General features: G+C 36.6%; 2 protein-coding genes and 1 long non-coding RNA gene across 3 annotated transcripts; all 3 read left to right on the forward strand.

The window, feature by feature from the left end:
• The first annotated feature begins 1,256 nt into the window (after positions 1-1,256).
• Positions 1,257-2,358, forward strand: LOC105972038 (uncharacterized). Its single transcript, XR_001174104.2, has 2 exons — positions 1,257-1,457; positions 2,075-2,358. It is a non-coding gene; the product is annotated as an uncharacterized LOC105972038 (long non-coding RNA).
• A 2,704-nt stretch (positions 2,359-5,062) lies between these two features.
• Positions 5,063-8,017, forward strand: LOC105972085 (alpha/beta-Hydrolases superfamily protein). Its single transcript, XM_012997019.2, has 5 exons — positions 5,063-5,359; positions 6,180-6,322; positions 6,466-6,595; positions 6,894-7,085; positions 7,609-8,017. Exons 1-5 carry the CDS (start codon positions 5,165-5,167, stop codon positions 7,816-7,818), a joined length of 870 nt encoding a protein of 289 aa, XP_012852473.1. The 5' UTR covers positions 5,063-5,164; the 3' UTR covers positions 7,819-8,017.
• A 2,137-nt stretch (positions 8,018-10,154) lies between these two features.
• On the forward strand, positions 10,155-18,143 carry LOC105972050 (aconitate hydratase, cytoplasmic). Its single transcript, XM_012996983.2, has 20 exons — positions 10,155-10,775; positions 11,421-11,525; positions 11,714-11,874; positions 11,965-12,057; positions 12,524-12,709; positions 12,849-13,010; positions 13,436-13,580; positions 13,665-13,807; positions 13,905-13,961; positions 14,058-14,137; positions 14,224-14,299; positions 14,987-15,175; positions 15,267-15,334; positions 15,414-15,532; positions 15,672-15,793; positions 15,984-16,082; positions 16,439-16,918; positions 17,020-17,118; positions 17,423-17,665; positions 17,862-18,143. The coding sequence occupies exons 1-20, from the start codon at positions 10,481-10,483 to the stop codon at positions 17,931-17,933; spliced, it is 2,994 nt and encodes a 997-aa protein (XP_012852437.2). The 5' UTR covers positions 10,155-10,480; the 3' UTR covers positions 17,934-18,143.
• The last annotated feature ends 6,964 nt before the right edge of the window (positions 18,144-25,107 follow it).

Raw genomic sequence — 25,107 nt, forward strand, 5'->3', positions numbered from 1 at the left:
CAAATGAGGAGATTTACAGGTGTTCTTTTTTCGGAAAACGTAATTTGAAATGCTCGAAAATGCAAATATTTTGTGAATGAGGGAATTCATTTCTAGCTAATTGAAGAGGGAAAATAATGGAGATAAGAGAGAAATGGAGAAAAAATTAAAGGAGTTAGGGATTTTTAAATGGCAAAGACAAAAATAACCTTGGATTTCGCATGTGTAGCGCACATGGCTTCAGAACCGAATTTTGACCTGGAAACGGGCAAAAAAGGGCAAAGTGGCACAATTAATTGAGTACAGGTGAACTCATGCAAAAAAAATTGTTCAGGAGGTGATCCGCAAAAACTTAAAAAATTCAGGTGATTTAATGCTATTTACCCAAAAGTAATTTAGACAATTCATTTCTTCCAATACCAAAGAGATTTGTAAGTTACCTGAGAGGGCATGCATGATTTACACATTATTTTATAATATTGGTTGTAGTATCACGGTGTAGAGTTCGAATCATGGTTATCCCCTACTTTTCTAACTATAACAATATTTGATTATGATGCATGGAAACTTCTACCCACGCACATTTCCATGTTTCGGAAATCGAAACTCCAAATACCTGTCGAAAATGTTTCGGGTCGTTTTCGTAAATATTTAAAGTTTCGAGGACGTTTCTTGTAGTAAAGAAAAAATGGAAACACGTTTCCACCCAAAAGAATCTAAATTCCATTTTAAATAAAACTCGGAATGGCATGCGCTTAAAAAGATCTTAAATTTATGACTCTTTTTCACCTCTAGTGGTGTTTTACTATTTTTTAATAATGCTAATTTCATACTAAAATAAATTTATATGCCCATAATGTAATTTGTGGAATTATAATTTGAATTGGAACTTGTAAATCATATATAATTTGTAGATACAATTACAAATATATAATTGACGATTAGTATACAAGTTAAACGCTATAAACTTTTTAGAAATTATAAATGTACCCCTATAATTATTATTATTTTATACATTTCCCCATGTTCTTGTATCCAACTTTTCGAAAAACGAAGTTTCCTCATGTCCATTTTCCCATTTCGCCGTGTCCCCGTTCCCGTGTCCGTGCTATACATAGATTTTGATAAAAAATAAACAAAATACAAAACTTATTATATTAGATTAAAAATGATGCCATCATAATAAAAACAAACAAACATGCCAACACCTTTCCAATAATACAGCTGAGATGCTTACTACTTTTTCATAATTAAAGGCAGAAAGTGACAATCTTAGTGAGTCATCAAATATAAACTCAACACCTAATTCTCTCTCTACATGTTAAAACACAGACAAGTACATGCATGCATCAAAACAATGACCAGGTTCATTGAACCTAATGCAGATAGATATCTTTAATGAACTGCTAATATTTCAAAAAAAAATGGCACCTAAATTTCTGAGGTGAAGAGAGAGAAAGGTTCATTTTATCTGAAAGGTAATAGTAATACTCATAGATGTAGTTTTAATGTTTATTTTTCTTAGGTACATTATGCTGTTTTAATTGTACTTTTCTTTATTTTAGAAATTTAGGGTTAATTTGCATGAATAGTACTAATTAAGAATGTGTTGATTCTCTTATGTATCTCCCATTTGTTAAATCTTGTTTTGCTTTTCCGGGTTTGTGTGTCCGGTCCGGTTTGCAGTTTAACCGGTCGAACCGGCCGGTCTGATCCGATTTTCAAAAACATTGGTTTTGTTCGTGGAATTTAAACTTTATTATTGTTATTGTTCGAGACTGCTTATTTTTGTTCGAGAATTCGACCTGGCCGGCCGGACACTCGAACTCTTTTAAGGTTTGCATTTGAATTAAAGGATTTGAAATTTGATTATCGAATCAATATACTAAAAAAATTAAATCAATGAGTAACTCATTTTATGATGAATTTTAGATCCTTCATTTTCAACTTCAAATAATTTTTATTGTGGTATTCGGATTTAAATTTTATTTTATATCGAATCATTTGAAATTACTTTCTCCGATTATCTCATAAATCAAAATCCTTCAATCCAAACGAGTTAATAGTTTTTTTTTTTTTTTTTTTTTTTTTGCAGTATTATTTCCATGATTATTGGCGATGAAGCAACTCAAGGCAAGGAATATTGGGTGCAACATTTATTATATGAAAAATAAATGAGAAAGTGGTGTCCAATTAATGTTGGGAGAAGTCCCTGCATTTGAATAGTTGAGAAGTTACAATATAACTATATGTATTCTTGGGTTCCCCTTCAAACTTCACTTTTATGTATGTATGTTTATTTATGAGTTCGAGTTCAACCTTTTCATGTTGTGTTATGTAATTTGTAGTGGGGTACATGTAATATTTCTTTGTTGTTTGGGAGGGTGTTTGGCTAAGCTTATCAGAGCATATAAGCAATATCAGTGTCAAAAAGAAAAGTTAAATAATATCGAGAAAATGCGTTGATATTAGTTGTGGAAGTCGAGCCAAACAAAATAACATTTTTGGGAAAACCAAAAAAACATCATTTGCTTTTTAAAGTGAAAAACTAGTTTCAATTTCGGTTCAAAAAATTTCATAAGAATCGAAATTTCAAGAATTAACTGGAATGAAAGACTTCATTCCAAAAGAGCTAAAACTTAAAAATACATAACACTTTTGATATTATAAATAAATTTTGGGAAATTGGAACGCAAACTTTGTTCTAAAATCTGATTCCTTTGGATTCGAAATAGGAAATTCAAATTTTCATTCGCATCTTTATAAAATATATATAAGGGCAAATTGCACTTTGCCCCTCAAAAATGTCATTTTTGCACTTTCCCCCTAAAAAAAGAAAAATGAGATTGTCCCCCTTAGAAATGTATAACTCGGTGCAGTTTGCCCCAAATGTGTATTTCCGGGCTAATTGTCGCTGGATTAAGGGTGTACATGTCATTTTAATTCTCCCACTTTAAAATCCCGCTTTCACTGCTGACTCACTTATGGTTTCCAAAGCCACAGTATGCACTTCCCAAATTTATGAAATTATCTTCTTATAAATTTGATGAAATCTCTTCAAAATTCGACGACAATTGTTTTTTGTTCTCCATAACTAGTATTTGCACAACGCAATTAAGCACGAAAAGTCAAAAGATCGATGGAGCTACCCCCAATTGTTCGCGACTCCAGTTCCCGCAATATTCGGAACAAAAAACACAATATTCATAACAAAAGACAAAAAAAATGGATAAAATGATGAAGAAAATCCTTTGAGGATTCGTTTGAACGATCGATAGAGAGTACCTAGTTGTTGCCCGCCGATTCATTTGATTTTGGGTGAAATTTTCTATAGGTTTTTTTGGGTATTCGATTTGGGAGAGAAAAGAGACCATCTAACAGTACTATGTAGTGGAAAATGGTCAAATGACATTTATAGCCCTAAAAGACGAAATTAGCCTTCCCATTTACTGAAATTTGGGAGAATTGGCTCGGAAATACACATTTGGGCAAATGCACCGAGTTATATAATTCTAAGGGGGCAGTCTCATTTTCTTATTTTTAGGGTGAAAAGTGCAAAAATGATATTTTTTGAGAGGGCGAAGTGCAATTTGCTTGACATATAATAATGGACAAAATGCACTTTGCCCCTATAATTTCTGTTCTTCGCACTTTTCCTTCTAAAAATTAAAAAAATGGATATTCCCCATTCGAGATAGTATGTTGATTGCACTTTGCCTTTTTAGAATTTTACAAGGGGTGATGTGCAATTTTCCCTATAATAATACTGATAGGGCAAATTACGGCCACCCCCTTGAGGTATGGCTAAATTGCAAAAAAAAAAAAAAAAAACCCTCTTGTTTGAGTAATTACAGCCACCCCCTCCTTTTAAATATTTTTACATAAATATTTATGTAATTCGGTTATTTACCGACCCAAAACGTATATACAGTTTGGTAAATTGTGAAATGTTGGCGTACCGAAATTCCGCTTTCAGTTTCACCGGTTTAACATATGGATGGCAATGGGGCGGGCATGGGGCGGGTTTTGCAATCCCCATCCCCGCCCCGCTATGGAAATCCCCATCCCATCCCCCGTCAAAATCCCCGAACTTTATAAAAATAAACCCGTACCCGCCCCATTAAATCCCCACGGGTATCGGGGCGGGTAAATATGCCCGTCTATTTTTTTTCCTTTTTTTTTAATAAATAAATATGCAATCTACTTATAATTTGAAGGTTTATTTCAACAAATAAACCAATATTTAATTATAATACTAATATTTAATTATATAATCGAAACCTAAAAATCCCCATTTGTAACTAATATTTAATATATTACTACTATTTAATTATTTATATTTAATATAATAATTAATAAATATATTATATATATAAATAATGTGGGGTGAGTACGGGGCGGGTCTAGGGGTATAGGCAAACCTGTCCCCGTACCCGTACCCGTACCCGTACCCGGTAAAAACAAAAATCAATCCCCATACCCGCCCCCTTTTTTTCGGAGCGGGTAATACCCGAAAAATCCGGGGCGGGTTGGGGCGGGTCAAATTGTCATCCCTAGTTTAACATCCCTAGAGGGGTATTTTCATAAGATAATACATAGTTGAGAGGTGTGATTGTAATTAGCCAAACAGAAGGGGGCTTTCGTAATTTAACCTTAACTCAGGGGTGACCGTAATTTTGCCCAATATTGATATCGTATTTGTAATTTGAAAAAGAAAACATTGAAAAATTTAAAATTAACTTGGAAAAAATATCGGATCAAAAATCATAATCCCATAATGTAGGCTCCCTCGATCCTACACCCGGCGAAAAACACTGGGTGGGTCTTTTGCTGCCACGTGTCCCTTTTTTTATTTTTCTAAAACCCCTAAAGGTAAACCCTAGCGGGGAATATATTATAAAATAGAAAAAAGAGACACGTGACAGCAGAAGACCCACCCGGTGTTTATCACCGGGTGTAGCGTCGAACAAATCTATGTATGGTATTCGAGTTTCGATCTGAAAAATTCAGAAATCAATTCCTTTTTTGAAGTTGAGAATTAACATATTTTTCGAACATCGAATTTCTTTTAATAAAAATTGACATAATTCAAAAATTTCGTTGCATTTTGCAAAGTAAACCATCTAAAATACAAACTAGAGAAGAAAATAAAAAGAGAGCCCATTAGAGCAAGTGGTTTTAAGCTATGATGACGTGTTATGGTTCTAGATGCTTCACAAAAACCCTCGTCACTAAACCAAAGTCCACTTCTTCCATCACATTCTACCTCGCCAGAACTCAATTCTCTCCCTCCGGTTCTCGCCATCAGGTTCGTGCAATGGCCACTGACTCTGATTCTTCTGCACCATTCAAGAAAGTCCAGATTCAGAGAGACAACACGGTAACCATCACTGATTCTCGTTTAGGTTGAAATGAGCATTATTTACTTTTTTGCTTTTAGGGCCTTTGCTATATTCACAATTGGTCTGATTAGGGTTGGGGGAAATCTGGGATTAATTGATTGCTTGATAAAGATGGAACAATTAGTATATCGTCAATTGATTTGTGTTTTTACTTTTTACTATTCATTGTTTGGGTAAATACGGCCCCCTGAGGTAAGGGCAAATTACGAAAAAATTCTTACAACCAACCCATCAATTATGAATCTTCTTACACGTCCACGGTCCACCTTTATGGTGTCAAATTCAATATAATCTTCTAGATTTTGTGGAATGTTCCCTAGTCTGTACTCGTTTTTGTGCAAAAATACAGTTTTTTATGCACCACAATCTGATGTATACAAGCCGAAAAACATATCTTATGATGATCTTGTTTCCAAATGTGGAGCTCGAATTGGGTAAAACGGATACAAACTGAAGAATATTTCAAAAATTCCACTAAATTTGACACTGCATGGGTGGACGTATAAGAAACTTCATAGTTGAGGGGTGGTTGTTATTACCCAAGTTGGAGGGTTTTTTTTTTTGTAATTTGACCTTATCTCAGATATCTGAGGGGTGGACGTAATTTACCCTAATTTTGAATGACAAAAGATAGGATTTTTGCTAGACACCAAGTACTGTTAGCCTGTAAACTGAAATGGTTATTAAAGAATTAAACTTTCTTTTTATATGAAATTAATTTTTCAAGCACTTGCATAACCAATTACTTTTTTCTTTTTTCTAAAAAAAAAAATTTTGTGTGATAAATCGATCAAGCAGACATTTGATGCCTACGTGATCGGGAAAGACGATGCTCCCGGGATTGTTGTGCTTCAAGAATGGTGGGGTGTCGATTTTGAGATCAAGAATCATGCTCAGAAGATCTCTCAGTTCGATTCCGGTTACAAAGCATTGATTCCAGAGTAAGAAATCTCTATTAGAAATGTTAAATGCGACGGTGTTATTTTCTGCTGATGCGTGTACCTTTTTTCTTGGCATAAAATTGTATTATACGAGAATTGGTGTCTATTTCTTATCCGATTTTTTACGTTTTCTTGCGAATTAGTTTGTACAGAGGAAAGGTCGGATTGGATGTTGCAGAAGCACAGCATTTGATGGATGGTCTTGATTGGCAAGGTGCTGTGAAGGATATCGAAGCCTCGGTCAACTGGCTTAAGGCAAACGGTTCTCAAAAGGTATGCTACTAACAAGCTCTTAGTCGATTGCTAAGTAAGTTATATCGGGAGTGTGAGAAAATGGGAGGTTAAATTATTCTTTGTTAAGAAATGTAAGAACGATCCAAGAATTACAATGGAAACAAAAGAGGAGTATATTTTGCCATCTCGATACTTTCGGATGTCAGTGGCTCAGAAGAATCTACATCGAAACCAAATTTTTTTTTTCTCGATATTGATTTGTTGTATATGAAATTGGTCGTGTGAATTAATTAAAATTCCAACTAATACATACTTAAAATATTTGCTACAATAATAGGTTGGTGTAACTGGATACTGCATGGGTGGTGCTCTTGCTATTGCAAGCTCTGTTCTAGTCCCAACCATTGATGCTGTCGTTGCTTTCTATGGAGTTCCTTCATCCGAACTTGCCGACCCTGTAAATGCTAAGGCACCAGTGCAGGCTCACTTCGGTGAACTCGATAATTTCGTCGGATTTTCAGATGCAAAGGTATGTATATATCATATAATCAAGATATTAATTAAAATGGGATTTTTGCAAAAACTACCCCTGTGTAATCTCTAATTGTTAAAAAAACCCGTGTTAAAAAAATAGCAAGAACACCCCTGTGAAAAATAGTCAAAGCCAAAAAAAACCCCAAACAACTTATCCTGTGATGCACGTGCAAATTGTGAGAGTAGAAATGTGTTTTTTGACTTGAAAAGTCAAAAATACCCTCTGAAATTCTTTTTGTTTCCTTTTTTGTTCTGTTTTTAATATTTCTTTTGTAAGGGTAATTTGGTCATTTCATAAAGGTCAACAATAAATTTCGAAATAAGTACCGGTGTGCTTTAAAAAACACAACATAGTGAGCTTCTTGCTAATTTTTTTAACGCACCGGGTTTTTCAGCAATTAGAAACAACATAGGGAGGCGTGTGCTATTATCTCTAATTAAAATACTTCCGTCAGTCTACTTTTATTCTCTATTTTCTATGTTCTTTTTTTATGCAACCTCGTGAAATTTGGGTACAGACTGGGAAAGCATTGGAGGAGAAGCTGAAGGAATCGGGAGTTCCAAATGAGGTGTACATTTATCCGGGAGTTGCGCATGCGTTTATGAACAGCTCTCCAGAAGGAGTTGAGAGAAGAAAGAATATGGGAATGAATGATGAAGATGCTGATGCGGTTGAGCTGGCATGGACCCGTTTTCGTTCGTGGATGACCCGTTTCTTGTCCGTGTGAGCTTTTTTAATACGCTTCTTGTTTTTTATTCGTTTCTTGCTCTGGAAATAGCCATTTTGTGTGATTCGATAATTCTATGTGTGAGCTGGTTTCCATTTCTTGCTGGTGTTTGTGAAGATTGAAATTGTGGACTTAAATTATGGAAGTGTTAAAAGATCAAATAAAAGAGAGAAGAGAGAAGTGAGAAATATTTTGATTAGTGTTGCCCTTGGATTGAATGATTTGATTTGATGAGAGAATAGAAATAATCTTAGCTTTTAAAAATTGAGGTAAATTACGGCCATCCTTGTGGTAAAGTCAAATAACGAAAAAAAAAATCTCTCATGTTAGAGTAATTACAACCATCACCCTCAACTATAAATATTTTTACACGTTTATCCTTATGGTGTTAAATTTAATATCATCTTGTAGATTACGTGGAATGTTCTTTAGTTTGTACACGTTTTGTGCAAAAATACAGTTTCTAATGCACCACAATCTGAAATTTATAAGCTAAGAGATATATCTTATGATCATCTTGTTTCAAAATGTGGAGCTCGAATAGGGTTAAAAAATAGGTTCAAACTGGAGAATATTTCATATAATTTAGGGGATTTTATTAAATTTGACCTCGCAGCGAGGATGGACGTATAAGAAGATTCATAATTGAGGGTGGTGGTTGTAATTATTCAAATATAATTTAACTTTATCTTAGAGGTGGCCGTAATTTACCTAAAAATTAATTAAAATTAAGAATAAAAAAATCTAAAATTTATATATAGAATGAATCTATCTAATCAAGCTTACAGTTAGTTTAATCATAGTTGTCTTATTATTATTATTACTCACTCCTCTATTATTATGATTAAAAAGTTGTCTAAACCTCTTCATCCATGACGAGGGTACCATGTTTTTAAATATTTGAGTGGTCCAAATGATGTAGCATTATGAACATATTCGATTAATATAAAAAATGCTTACCCGATTTTTTTTTTTTTTTAATTTGACTTTGATATTACATCATCTAGCATGTTAGTTTTCTTTTACAATAAATGTTAAGCATTACATATTATGGTAAATTACAACCATCTCCCTAAAGTAAAGTGTACCTACAAAAAAAATCTTTCTTTTTGAAAATTTTAATCCAACTTCATGCAGTTTGTAATTCTTACATCCATCCCCTACAGAAGGGTATTAATATAAGAAATTTACAAATTGGAGAAGATGAATATAATTATAGAAGATTGAAGGTTTTTTTTCGTAAATGGATCTCACCTCAGGGGACTCTCTCTACGTAATAGGTTTTGTTTCGAATTTTTTTAAAAGAATCTGATCCATGAGTAACTAGCAGATCGGGTTTTTTTGTCACCCCGAAGTATGCCAACGACATCCAAGGACAATTTTGTCTTAGGAAACCAAATATAAGAAAATGCATGATTCATTTCAATTTAATACTCATGCTTTAGAAGCTAGTTTCTTTTTCTAATAATTGAATAAATAAAGAAACAAGATAAAGCTATCGTGAAAGGCAAACGATAGTATTTTTTAATAAGTCAATTATGAGGCTGTCTAACAATTATTTATTAGTGAATAGTACAAAATAGAAATAGACATGCAAATGCAACCATTGCTTTTGTAATAATTTTATTTTATTGTCCTTGCCCACTATGACGCCGCGCACGAACATATTCCTAGCATAATTATTGAAATTTTCGAGATTGTGCCCGTATTTGTATAGCTCAACTGGTTTCGGACGTGGTAAATTGATGTAAGGTTACATAATCGAGTATTAGCAGTTGTAATTGAAAATTTCGAGATTGTGTCCGCATGGGTATAGCTCAACTGGTTTCAGACATGGTAAATTGATGTAGGGTTACGTAATCGAGTATTGATAGTTGTAATTGAAAATTTCGAGATTGTGTCTGCATGGGTATAACTCAACTGGTGCGTGGTAAATTGATGTGGGGTTACATGATTGAGTATTGACAATTGTAATTTTGAAATTTCAACTTCAATGAGAATTTAGTTCCTTGTGCACACCAGATCCATGTCCGTTATCGTAACGAGCTGCTGAGTTACTACGACTTACATTTCTTATTGTTTGGACTAAAAAATGAGGGTCGGTTCCTTGTCGACACTAAATTCAGGTTCCGTTATCCGCTATCGCAATGGGTCGCTGAATAACCACGATTTTGCCCAAAATTGATTTAGGGGAATTTTAAACATTTTGACTATTAAAAAAAAAAAAAATTACAATCACTTTCAAAACTCAAAAGCATTGACCATTTCTCCAATGGGCCGTGTTTAAATTGCCCACAAACACCCTTTATTGAATAAAAAAATAAAAAAATAAAAAAATTCTCAAAACTCCATGTGCCTCCCACAAGCACACAAGAGCTGCCCTTTCTTCCCATAAAAATCTCATCGAAAAATCGAAGCATCAATTCCATAAAAATAAAAAAAATAAAAAAAATAAAAAATAAAAAAAACTCCCCCATTTTCTTCTTCACTATATATACCAATCATCCGCTGGCACACACCCCGAGGCAAAAACCTATTTTTTTTTTCTCTCTCTAGAAAACGCCATTTTTCTCGATCGTCGTCACCTTGCAATCAATCCTTCCTCCATACCGTTCGGATTGAATGAGATTTGTCGCCATTGATTGATTGAACAGTTTCTGCCATGTATATAACGAGTGGCACCTCCGCCCTACTCAGAAGAGCTTCTCACTCCTCATCTTCTTCGCGCACTGGCAAAAGAGTATTCTCTTCTCTCTCTAAAAAGCCCGCTTCGCCTTCCCCTAGTAGTAATTCGTCGCACTCTGTTGGGAGCCAGCAGACCCGATCTCTGAGTTATTTGTCGGCGGCGCGTTGGAGCCACGGCGTTGACTGGAAATCGCCTGCCAGTTTAGCGTCGCAGATCAGAATCTCATCTGCTTTCTCTGATACTCTGCTGCACCGCAAGATCGCTACTATGGGTGGGTAATTTTGTAGCTTCGGTTCCTTTTTTTTTTTTTTTTAATTATTTAAATCAATGTTTGACTTATCAGCTGCAATTTTGTGTTGTCGGATTGTGTATTTTCGTTTTGTTGTTGGAAAATGGGGATTTTGTTTATTTGATCGTGGAATTCTGAGTGGTTTTGATCTATCATATATATAATGTTTGATCAACTTAATCTAAATTTATGTTTCAATTTTTTTGTGAGAAATGGAAGATGGATCCTGGTTTCTAAATTCGATATTCAGTTGCTAATTGTTTGACTTTGATGTACAATCTGAAATTGTTCCACAGTAGTCATATGTGAAATTTGGTGTCTTTCTCTTTTGTTTTCTATGACAGAATTGACGCTGACTGCGATCTAGTATTTTTTATTTGTTTATTATTTGAAAAAGGTACATCGGATTTGACTTTTAACGTATTTTCTTTCGAACTTTGCAATCTCATGTCAGAAACTTTTGCATGAGAAGACGGACAGTATATTTATTTTTGCGTCGGTAATTTGTTTTGGTGGCATAAAGTTCTAGGGAAAGAATTTTTCTATAGTTAAGTGTATTTTTTGTTGAAGAATAATTTGAGTTTCTAACATTGAGCAAACTGCACTCCTCGTGATATATGGTTTCAGCTTCTGAAAATGCCTTCAAGGGAATTTTCACCAGTCTTCCCAAGCCTGGCGGTGGTGAATTTGGAAAGTTCTACAGTCTCCCTGCTCTAAATGATCCGAGGATAGGTAAATATTCTTAATATTCTTGTTATTTATCATATTTTTAGACGTACTTGCGTTTGCAATCTCATATGTACCAAAATCTGATATCTTCAATTTCTTTTGATTTGATTCAAAAAATATATTATGCATTGAGGATATCTCAATTTGATACTTTGTAATGATGGTTTTATGTGCTTGTGCTGTGACAACAGATAAGCTGCCATACTCTATTAGAATCCTTCTTGAATCTGCTATACGTAATTGTGATGGCTTCCAAGTGACTAAGGCTGATGTTGAGAAAATTATTGACTGGGAAAAGACTTCACCAAATCAGGTTGAGATTCCCTTCAAGCCTGCCCGTGTACTTCTCCAGGTATTATTCTTGGTTTGTATTATATTGACTTTGGTATCTTTAACAATTAGTACGGAGATTTCATGTGAAAATGTTCCTTTTTGTTGCTAGGATTTTACTGGTGTACCTGTTGTTGTTGACCTGGCTTGCATGCGTAATGCTATGAACAAGCTCGGCGGTGATTCTGACAAGATCAACCCATTGGTATGCACCATGTCCTCTCTTGTTTTGTATTCCTTTTTAGTAGCGAAATATTGGAAATTCTCACTAGTAATGTTACCTAGATTCGGATCATAGGCACATAAGTAGGTAATAAGTCAAGCAGAATATGTCAAGGGAAGTTTGCATGTCCCCTGGAATACTTCCTTGGATCTCCGAAATGCCACGTAGTTGTTTATCAAGAATAAATGAAGTTTGAAACACAAACTTCAACGCCTAACTCCTAATAGCTGTTGTGTGGAGTCTTGTAACGGATATCAAATAAATAAAAGTATATGTATGAATCATACATGCAATAAGGAGCAATTAATGAAATGTATCCAGATTGCATTAACCAATGGCTCAAAAACTATTTCGAGCCTATAGAGAAAAGGAATCCCAATTAAGGATATTAAACCAAAAATGAAAGCTGCTATGATTTCTAACTCCAATTTTCTGGGTGGGCTTGCAGGTTCCAGTAGATCTGGTTATTGATCATTCGGTTCAAGTTGACATTGCAAGAACAGAAGATGCTGTTCAAGAAAACCAGAAGCTTGAATTCGAGAGAAACAAGGAGAGATTTGCTTTCCTTAAGTGGGGATCAAATGCTTTCCAAAACATGCTTGTTGTTCCACCAGGCTCGGGTATAGTGCACCAGGTAATTGGATCATAAAAATGATGAAACCATTTCAAAATTCTGTGGACAAAGTCGTTTAGTGTCACTCAGTAGAGTTTGTACCTTTATCATCTGCGTTAATGAAAACACAATTGAGTTGTTTCCCATGGTATATTTTTAGGTTAATCTTGAATATCTTGCTCGGGTTGTCTTCAACAACGAAGCCTTGCTCTATCCGGATAGTGTGGTTGGGACTGATTCCCACACCACCATGATTGATGGGCTTGGAGTTGCTGGTTGGGGAGTTGGAGGTATTGAAGCTGAAGCAGCAATGCTTGGTCAGGTAATAACTATAAATAGTGCAGAGCATTTCTATACGAGGGCTTGTCTTGGTTTTATTTTCTGTTTGCTGTTCTCTGAAATGTATGGAAAACATTGTAGGATAATCTATTTGATTTCTTAATTTACATCCATCTAATAGTGTTTATATATATATATATATATATATATATATATATATATATATATATATATATATATATATATATATATATATATATATATATATATATATATATATATATATATATATATATATATATATATATATATATATATTTGTGTTGTGCACTATTCTACAATTATTGAAGGAGACGTGTAGATTGTCCCGTGTTTTTCTCTAGAGCTGATTAAGTTTTTTAAAGTTCAATAGTTGTGCCTAAAACTGTATATACGGTTGATGACATTTGTATTAATATCCTGTGACAGCCAATGAGCATGGTGTTGCCGGGAGTTGTTGGGTTCAAGTTATCCGGGAAATTACCTGACGGTGTCACTGCTACTGACTTGGTTTTAACTGTCACGCAAATACTAAGGAAGCACGGAGTTGTTGGAAAATTTGTCGAATTTTATGGTAAAAATACTGCATAATCTTTAGTGCTTCACACATCTCTATCTGTATTAAGGAGCTAATCATGCATGTTTATTTGTTGTTAAGGTGCTGGTGTCGGTGAAATCTCATTAGCTGACAGAGCCACCATAGCAAACATGTCTCCAGAGTATGGTGCCACTATGGGATTTTTCCCTGTCGATAAAGTCACCTTACAATATCTGAAATTAACAGGCAGAAGTGACGAGACTGTAAGTACATTTTATTTAGATGCCCTGAAATATAAAAAAAAATTATTTTATTCTTTGCGTTCTAAAAGAAAGTTGCCTCTTATATAATGATAATTAGGTGTCGATGATAGAAGCTTATCTGCGTGCAAACAATATGTTTGTGGACTACAGCGAGGTAGGACTCTATGGTAGCTCTATGATATAATGTTCATAGAAAATAATTTTTTTGTTTTTTCAGAGATTAACATATTTTATTTTCCCCAAATTTCAGCCTCAACAAGAAAGAGTGTACTCATCTTATTTGCACCTAGACCTGGGAGATGTTGTACCGTGTGTTTCTGGACCAAAGAGGTTTGTCCCACACTTATTTTGCACACACAATCATCTTTAGCAGTTGCAATTTTTTTGCTCATAGCTGATTATACTTTTCTTGACAGGCCTCATGATCGTGTCCCTTTGAAAGACATGAAAGCTGATTGGCATTCTTGCCTTGACAGTAAAGTTGGATTCAAGGTGAGAGTTTAACCTCGGATATAATGAAATTTTGTTGGTTTTTTATAATCAATTACACTAAGTTTATCTACTCCGTGAATAATACCGACTTGCATTTCAAAGACAAGAACCCTTTGCAGCAATTGTCAAGTTAACTGTAGCACCTTATTCTTGACGTGTCTCTTTGACATATATGAACATGATTATTTATTTTTTTTAATATATTTTTTTTATTAGATCTATGTCTAGGGCCTCTAAATCATATGAACTTCTTAAGAATCCTTAAAAATAAAATGAATTTTAATATTTTATATAGGATATATGCCTAAAGTTTATAAAATAAATTATTAAGAGCTAATATTTATAAATTTGTACAATACGAAAATAAAATTTTATTAAAAGTAAATAAGGGCTCAAATTTTTAGTTTTGCCTTCTGCTGACCCTGAGAAACCGAGCGCCTTGAGAAAATAAGAAAAATTAACAATACTTTGAGAAAATAAGAAAAAGTAACAATAAATTTGGAAAAAAAAAAAACAATGAACCTACTAAAAAGGGGAAATTACCGAAGTATTCACAATTTAATAGTTATTGTTGACATCAAGTCGTAGGAACTTTGTAGTACTTTATGTGTCGGTGAAATTAATTTGAGTAGAAGTATCAAAATGTCATGATAGTATATTCATCGCTGCTTGTAATTTGTGATGCAGGGCTTTGCTGTGCCAAAGGAAACACAAGAAAAAGTAGTGAAGTTTTTATTCAAGGGAGAAGAACCTGCAGAGCTTAAGCACGGCAGTGTTGTAATTGCTGCTATCACGAGTTGTACAAATACATCAAACCCCAGTGTTATGCTTGGTGCAGGCCTTGTTGCCAAAAAGGCTTGTGAGCTTGGTCTAAAGGTTATAACCGTCTTATTACAAAATAACGTCATTATTTGATTCAGGCGCACCCCTTTTCAATGTTAAGCTAATGGTGGTACATTCTATACAGGTAAAACCATGGGTGAAGACAAGTCTTGCTCCAGGCTCTGGAGTTGCTACAAAATATTTGCAGGAGAGGTAATTGTTGTGGATTTTAGTTTTAAGCCCAATTTGCCAAATGCAGAAATAAATATGCGTGTTTGTTTACATGATGCAGTGGGCTACAGAAATACTTAAATGAGCAAGGCTTCAATATTGTGGGGTATGGCTGTACTACTTGCATTGGGAATTCCGGTGACTTGGAAAAAACGGTCGGTGATGCTATCACAGAAAATGGTATTCACTCTATTTTTTCAGAGGGGGCTAAAAATACCACACTACGCAAAAAACTCCACCACATGAGTGTCGTTTTGTTTTGTTTCAATGAAATGAGTTTTTTTCTCTAATTTGAGTTATTATGATTGCTTTTATGCAGACATTGTGGCAGCTGCTGTACTTTCTGGAAATCGTAACTTTGAGGGTCGGGTTCATCCATTGACAAGAGCAAACTATCTTGCATCGCCTCCTCTAGTTGTTGCGTATGCCATTGCTGGCACGGTTAGTGATTTGTTCCTTAATACCGCTATCTACAATTTGTCAGAATAGTTATATAAAAAAAATGAATTTGGTACATATTTTCATGTATGATCAACCAACTGAGTACAATATCTGACATACTTGTAGTATTAGTATTAAGAGGGCTGGGTATGAGATTTGGTAAGTTGACCTTTACAACTTCTTTAAACAGGTTAATATCGACTTTGACAAAGAGCCAATTGGTGTAAGCAAGGACGGTAAAGATGTGTATTTTAGGGATATATGGCCATCAAATGAAGAAGTAGCTGAGGTATGTTTGTTGATTTTTTTGTACTGGTTGTTGACTTGGAATTAGGATTGGAAATTGGAACGGGATTTCCAATTTCTGCCGTCTCCGATCTTAATTATTATGGAACAATATTTTTCATTCCGAATTCCAAAAATTCCGTTTTCCGATTTTTTCGATTTTTTTACTGGAATTAGAATATATGAGATTCTGTTCCTGATCCGATTTTAATTTCCAAAAAATAATTCCGGAAATTCTGAAGAGTACACTTATATCGAATTGTGCCGATTCCGATTCCAAAAATATTCGTTCTTGGAACAAATTTTTCCATTCCAATTTCCGAAATTCCGCTTTCCAATACGACCAAAATCTCTTTGTAGGTGGTTCAAAACAATGTATTACCCGAGATGTTCAAGAGCACATACAAGGCTATCACCACAGGCAACCCTGTGTGGAATGAGTTAGCAGTTGCAGCTGAAAAGCTATACTCGTGGGACCCAACTTCAACCTACATCCATGAGCCCCCATACTTCGAGGGCATGACCATGGATCCCCCGGGCCCACATGGAGTGAAGGATGCCTACTGCTTGCTCAACTTTGGCAACTCTATAACGACCGATCATATCTCGCCAGCTGGCAGCATCAACAAGGACAGTCCTGCTGCCAAGTATCTCATGGAGCGTGGAGTTAATAGCAGGCAATTCAACTCCTATGGTAGTCGACGTGGCAATGATGAGATAATGGCGAGAGGAACTTTTGCAAATATTCGTATTCTGAACAAGTTGTTGAATGGTGAAGTGGGCCCCAAGACTATTCACATTCCTTCTGGAGAGAAACTTACCGTATTTGATGCTGCAATGGTGACTCTCTCTCTCTCTCTCAGGCAATTTATTTATCGTTTTTTTCTTCTATGTTTACTTTTTATAATACGATATTTGTTTCGAATAAACGCAATTTGCAGAAATACAAATCTGCTGGACAAGACACTATTATTTTGGCTGGAGATGAGTATGGAAGTGGAAGCTCCAGAGATTGGGCTGCCAAGGGTCCTATGTTGTTGGTGAGTTTCTAACTATGTCATTTTACCCTTTTAAATTCTTCTTACATGTTTTCATTTTCTAAATCGGTAAATGTTAAAGCTTCTCAATTTAATTCTGAAAATGAGATTTAAATCATTAGAACTTGTGCACATGCATGATTTGTAATAACATCTCTACTAAATTACTGACATGCATCACTTTATTTCAGTTTCTTCCAACTCAAAACACGAACAAAAACTATTTTATCAAATTCTTTTCCCATTCTGGATACTACAAGAAAAATCGGAAATAATGTGGTTGACTTTGTCATATTATATATAACAGGGTGTTAAAGCAGTGATTGCGAAAAGCTTTGAAAGGATCCATCGAAGTAATCTTGTAGGGATGGGAATTGTTCCTCTGTGTTTCAAGTCCGGTGAGGATGCAGACACATTAGGATTGACTGGCCATGAACGCTACACTATTGATCTTCCAAGCAGTGTATCTGATATACGCCCTGGACAAGATATTACCGTCAAAACCGACACTGGAAAACAGTTCACATGCACTGTTCGCTTCGACACTGAGGTATCACATTCACTCATCCTTTTTGTTTCACAATTTTCGAAAGATTTATAGTAGATGCTACATCACATGATATACACCGTGTATAATATCTATCGTTCATTCACACACAAAAACACACACAAACACAATTGAGTCTTGATATTCTTTGCTTTTTCGGTGATCAATCGTTTTGATAGTCGATACTTCCATCTTATAGGTTGAGCTTGCTTACTTCAACCATGGCGGTATTCTCCAATACGTTATTCGACAGCTGGCTGCTAAGCAGTAATTGACCATGCTCATCAGCTATCGACCAGAGTTCTTTTTTTATTTTTACATAAAATGTGAGAATAAACAATTTATTATTTACGTCCCGTTTGATGGGACGGAGATTTACGGCTTCCTTTATCGGGAAGGGAAAGCAATTCCTCGAGGCATGAAATAGTATTTTCCTTAATTTTAAATTTTTTGGTAATAAAAATTAAGCCTTTGTTGGATAGATGATGATATTCAGACAGTGATGAAGTACTTGTGTTAGATTGTCTTGTCTGGTTTCAATTTTAATGGGGTGCCACTTCAATTATTTTGTTGGCACCATTTAAGAGTGAACAATGGATCTTTCTGCTGGAAGGATACGCATTCAATTTTTATGTTTGTACCCTTTTTTTTTGTCCTAATTATTTATTTTTTTATCATTCTATGCTACCTAACATGGGGTACTAATTTAGTTTGTGAAATGTCAATTGTTGGATTTAATCGGAATGATTCTATACTAAGGACTTAGGACATCTTTCTGAGCGATGACAACTTAATCCGCTCAATTGGATACCCGCCTCGTCATGGATTTATCGAGTAATCCCACCCCATTAGCTAATGGGGTGGGTACGGGTTTTAAAAGTTTCACCCGTAGCTGGTATTGAACTAGTACGGATTATGAACATATGCACCTTTACCCGCCCAGTACCCAACTCGTTCATATATTTTTAGGGCAAATTCCGGCCACACTCATGAGTTATGGTCAAATTATGAAAACCTCTTTCTGTTTGGGTAATTACAGTCACCCCCTCAATTATGTATTATCTTACGAAAAGACCCCTCCCGAGGTAAATTTCGGGATGTTAATTCGGTAAAGTCTAATCGAAATTTCGGTACGCCAACATTTCATACTGTTTACCGAACTGAATATACGACTTGGTTCGGTAAATAACCGAATTACATAAACATAATGTAAAAATATTTAAGAGGGGTGGCTGTAATTACCCAAATAAGAGTTTTTTTTTTTTTTTTTTTTTTGTAATTTAGCCATACCTCAGGGTGGCCGTAATTGCCCTATATTTATATAAATTCTATGTAGTTTTTATATTATAAAATACTATTTTTTAGAGATAATTTATCAAATATATTATAAATATATATATAAAAAAAAGCGGGGTGGATACGGGTGAGATATTTTACTAGCGGGGTGGGGTTTTTACTTATTTTTATTTAGATAATACAACATGTTATGGGAAATTCTGTGCTATATATTGGGTTATTAGCATCCGTATTAATCGTAAATCTGCACATACATATAATCCGGTGTAGCATATAACTTGCATCAACTTACTATCTCCGGAACCAGTTGAGCAACACCCATGCGGGTGTAGCATATAACTCCCTCTATATAATAATGGTGACTGAGCATGTCTAAATGTACGCATCAAATAAACTTATTTTAAATAAAGAAAATGCCATAATAACATTATTTTTCAACAACTACTTTGGAATGAATAGTTCTTTTTTGCAATCCAATTATGCAATTCCAAGCGCTATTACATCATAAACATTAGTGTGGTGTGGAGGAAAAAGGATTTTCTTTAAATAAATTTAAATTTGGGGAAACTTCAAATATCAATGAAGTTGACTTGGAAGAGGAAGAATAGTAGTAGTAGTGTGTGACCCATGAATGTGATAGCTTTGCAATTCAAATTGGCGTCTCTCTCTAGTCTCTTTCTTTCACTCCATATCTTCATTGCTACTCATTTATTCTCTTTAATAATTTTATTTATTTATTTATTTTAGGACTAAATTTTCATTTAGAATTTCAAAAAAAAAAATTTGATTTCCAATTTTCCTGAATTCTTTTTGTATTGGAATTGGAATACATATAAAATTACGATTTTCGCTTCGATTTTAATTTCCAAAAGTAATGCCAAAAATTACCTGTATAATATCATTTTTATTATGTGTTTTATTATAGAATTTAAAAATTGATTTGTTTAAATACTCTCGTTGCAAATTTCTCAAACAATAAGGGATGTAGCTGTAGTTACACCTAACCTCAAGGGAGTTAGGTGTAATTAAGCTATTTTAATTCAAATCATGGGACATGTGAAACTAGGAGAACAAGGTACTACCAACTTCTCTAATGAGGATAGGTTAAGTATTATTATTTATAAACTTGTCATTTTTTTAATTCAGCAAATTTGTCAAAATTTAAACATAAAACTTATTTTCTAAGGACTACTTGTTTGGTTACTGTTAGAAGGTTTTACTGACTAGTTAGGGTTAGTAATATGTTCGGTTGACAAGTAAAATACAATTTTATCCTTCAAATTACATGTTATTTTTTTTTAAACATAAATGGTTTTATAGACAAATCACATATAATACCAGAATTTAACAGATTTAATACAAGATCGAATTCAATGAACCAAACGTCTTACTAACTAGTCAATGGAGAATTAATCTAATCGCATCTAATACAAATTAATCCGATGTAGGTAGCCGAACGAGCCCCGATTGTAATAAGTAATAACTATCTGATATGCCTAATTGGGCTAAACCAATAGACAAACAATTTCTTTGCCTACTGGGCCACGAGCCCAATATTGACGACCACTACTACCGAGGCCCTATCACCTTCAAATAAGGTTTTGGTCCGACAATCTCAACTAATTAAACTTCAGCCCAATCAATGGGGTATTAATAAAGATTTGAACTCATTCCTTAAGGTACGTCCTATTATCTGAGCAATACTTCCACCTGTATTCTCTGGACTATTTCTTCTATCCGCACGTCTGACTTGAGCGTCGGAGGGGTTTCCGCCGGATCAACCCCCGGCTTAGTTTACGTGTTCTATGATTGCAGGTATCTCAAGGTCATCAAGCTCGTGAGCCAGTGATCCACTCTGGTCTTCTAGCTCATCCTACAACTATTAAAGGTGATCTATCTCTAGCATCATCATTTTGGCGCTGTCTGTGGGAAGGCAGACATAGTCCCGTAGCGCGCATGATGGCCTTGAGACATTTACTAAGAGGGGATTGTGACACTGCTAACAACCACCCACCTCGTGGAGGCTCTGACTTGCCACTTCATCATCCTCGTGCTTGGGATCCACCACGAGACCCTCATCGTGATGTCCCACTAGATCATCAACATGATCCACTTCTTCCCGCCCCTCGAACGGTTCAGATAACTGAGAAGGCCCTTCAACGCTAACAACCTCCCACCTCATGGAGGCTCTGGCTTGTCGATTCCCCCTCCCCGCATTCGGGATTCAACACAAGTTCATCCTCGCGAGACCCCACTGGGTCCTCAATAGGATCAACTTCTCTTTGCTCCTTGAACGGTTCCGATAACCGAAAGAAGAACTTCAGCTTATAATCGCGAAAGCTTCAACAAGATCAACTATTACTTGCTCCTCGAACGGTTCACATAACCGATGAAAACCTTCAGCGTATGATCGCGCAAGCTTCAACTCGTGTTGCCACTGAAGTAGTGGCACCATACATCGCTATAGCAGGAGCTAACGCTCCTCCTCGCGAGGCCCCACTGGGTCCTCAACATGATCAACTTCTCATTGCTCCTCGAACGGTTTAGATAACCAAAGAGGACCTTCAGCGTATGATCGCGGAAGCTTCAACATGATCAACTTCTACTTGCTCCTCGAACGGTTCAGATAACCGAGGAGGACCTTTAGCGTTTCATTGCCGAAGCTTCAACTCGTGCCACTGAAGCTGTGGCACCATATATATATCACCACAACGGGAGTCAACGCTCCTCCTCCCGAGGCCCCACTGGGTCCTCAACATGATCCACTTGTCCTTGCTCCTCTAACGGTTCAGATAACCGAAGATGATCTTCAACATATGACCGCGAAAGCTTCAACTCGTGCTGCCACTGAAGCAATGACACAATACATCGCCATAGTAGGAGCAACACTCCTCCTACGGCTCCACCCGTAGCACAACCACGGCTACAAGGTAACGACCACCAAGCGAGTGTGTCGTGGGCATTTACATCGAACCCTCAATTCCGAATACATCAAATCACTCATCGCCGAGAAATACGAATTGGGAAACAACGCCCACATTCACCTCCAAGAGGCAATGCTTCTCCCTTACGACGACATTTGGAGTCCTTCAAAACCATAACAGGGTTTCGTGATCGCCTCATCCTGAGCTAGGGGAAATCTCACCCCAAGTTTTGCCATCTCATCCCAATGGTTGGACATCACATCTCAAGGGTGATACATCCCCTTAACCTTTCAACCCCAAGGGTTTCACATCCCATCTCAAGGGTAGGATATGGTCTCCCTACTCAAACAATAGAACATCATCCCCAAGGGGTGGACATCAAACCCCAAAAAAAAAAAAGGGTGAAGAGAGCAGTACAGCAGGCGCGCGTGCCAGCCACGCGCCTACCTAGCTACGCCACCCATCTCTCTCTCTCTCTCTCTCTCTCCTACATTAATTGCGCGCGCCTCCTAATGAATTTCTTCACAGCTCCTCTATCTCTCTCCTTGCATTAAATGCGCGCGCCTACCCATGTGCGAACAAATTCAATGCACATCAGTAACCTACCGCGCGTCCCAATGCGCGCCTCCTCCAAGGCACCTCAGCCCCCACTGCGCGTCCTCCAAAGCGCGCCGCCTCTCCCTACCTCAGAGCGCGCGCGAACTCTCAGTACTCTCCACCAAATCGCGTGTAGATTTTGACTCGCTTCACCAAATCGCGCGAGAATTTCAACACGCTCCACCAAATCACGCGCGCTCTCCAATGTGCCTCACCAAATGGCGCGCGCTCCCAAATGGATAAATACAAATTATTATTTCACCACGCCACACCAACGATTAATGGAACACTACAACGATCTACCCTCGACACGATCCGGTATCTTTTTCGATTTCGCTCCCACATCGAATCGAGAGTGGGGGCTTGCGAGACAACTTCCACGAGGAGTCAACTTGCTCAGAATTACGACCCGCAGCGGGACAACTCCCACGATGAGTCAACTCGCTCGAACCTATGAACCCGTTGCGAGACAACTCCCACGAGGAGCAAACTCGCTCGGTCCTACAAACCCGTTGCGAGGCAACTCCCACGAGGAGCCAACTCCCTCGGTACTACGAACCAGCAGCGAGACAAAACTCCCACGAGGAGACAACTCGCTCGATCTTACAACTTCGCTGCGAGACAACTCCCACGAGGAGACAACTCGCCCGCAATTCACTACATAATCGCAAGCTCAAGTTAACACGATTACAACCCCAGAAATACTTAGAGATATTATGGGAATCTATATAGCCTCGCCAGCTTGACTTCTCAAATTTATCTACTTGTTTTCGACGGGTCCTTCATTAAAACGTGGCCACGGTCCAAACATACTTACGACCCACGAGATCTAACAAGGGGCACGATCCCCATAAAAAAAATCTTGAGAGCCTGATCCCCTCCTCAAGTACATCACGCACAAGGCTATATGTAAACACATACAAGCAAAGCGTCAAAATATTGACAATGTCAATAAATAACAACTCCCACGAGGAGATTACTCGCTCCGTGCTACTACATTATCGCGAGACAACTCCCACGAGGAGATATTACCCTGCGACTGTTAAGTGTATATTTATAAACTTAATTGTACATTTTAATTGGAGCTTTTGGTGTGTTTTAATGATAATTGGTGCTTAAAATGGTTGTTATTTGTATTTTAGGTGCAAATTGAAGAATTGGCAACTTATGGGGTGAAAACTGCAAATTCGGAGAAAAAGTGGGCCAAAAGTGAAAAAATCAGATTTCTGAAGAATTGAAGACCGCGCAGCCGTGCGGATTTCAGGCGTAAATCTCACACGGCCGTCCGGATGGTCGAGGTGGCGCAGTAAAGGGATTTTAATTGCACAAGGAAACTGCCTTCTTCCCTAAATTCTTCACCCTATATAAGACCAATCCAAGCACACAATTGAAAAACTTTTTTTACGCAATTTCAAGAGCAACAAAGCAATAACGAAGACGAAGAATTCGAAGACTCTAAGCAACGATTTATCGTTTATGATTTATTTTATTTGTGTTTTACCTTTAATCATGAGTAGCTAAATTTCTTATTTCTAGGATTTTGTTTGGTACCCTATGTGGGATTTATGAACCTTTTTCTATGATTTTATGCAAGTTTTAATTCCAGATTATTTCTTCTACTTGTTTTATTAAGTGCATGAACTTGATCAACTTATATGCTTTTATGTTATTGTTAATCGCATGAATCGGAAGATCGGGTTAATAATTAGAACTGTGGTAGAAGAGCCTTTGTGGTATTAACATAGGAATATAGTTAATCTCTTAGGTAGCCATTATTGAGATTTGTGCTTAATGCTGTGTTCTAGAATTAATTGCATAGGAATATAGTAATTGAATCTAGAGTATTAGAATCGTAATACACGCGGAAGCGGGTTATGATTATTTTAGCATCTGAGGTTAATAATCTGGGTTAATTGCTTGCATAATTGAAAGAATTGTGGGAGTAATAATCACATAGGGGGAAGAATAAAATCCTAGGCTCGTTAACTCTGATAAATCTTCGTGTTTAATTTGCTTTCTTGCTTTGTCGTTTTAATTTGCCTTTTAATTTAATTTAGTTAATTCTCTCTAAAATTCGACTGTGTAGGGTGGGCTTGATAATAATTGGTAGAATTTAGCGTCTAGGATTAGATAATTAAATATTCCCTGTGGGTTCGATATCCGGACTTTTAGTCCACTATATTACTTGTACGATACGTGTACTTGCGTGTAGGTTTTCGGCCAACAGCGACGAGACAACTCCCACGAGGAGATAACTCGATCAACTCTCTTACCCTGCGAAGAGACAACTCCAACGAGGAGATAACTCGCTCTGCGCTACTACATCGTCGCAGGACAACACCGACGACTCAAGTAACTTACATCGCGACAACTTGGTCTCGCTACGCGCCAACGCGCCTTGACGCCCCTCCGACACACGCTCCAACGCATTTTCGCACACCATCAGGCCATACGCCAACGAGCGACCACTACAATTTTTACTCTCGACACGATCTGGTACCCACTTCAACATGGCCTCCACATCGACTCGAGAGTGGGGGGCTTAATGATATGCCTAGTTGGGCCAACCCAATAGGACAACAATTTCTTTGCCTACTGGGCCACGAGCCCAATATTGACGACCACTAC

The sequence above is a fragment of the Erythranthe guttata genome, chromosome 13 (genome assembly GCF_056151865.1).
Source record: "Erythranthe guttata isolate IM_541 chromosome 13, IM_541, whole genome shotgun sequence".
NCBI lineage: Eukaryota > Viridiplantae > Streptophyta > Magnoliopsida > Lamiales > Phrymaceae > Erythranthe > Erythranthe guttata.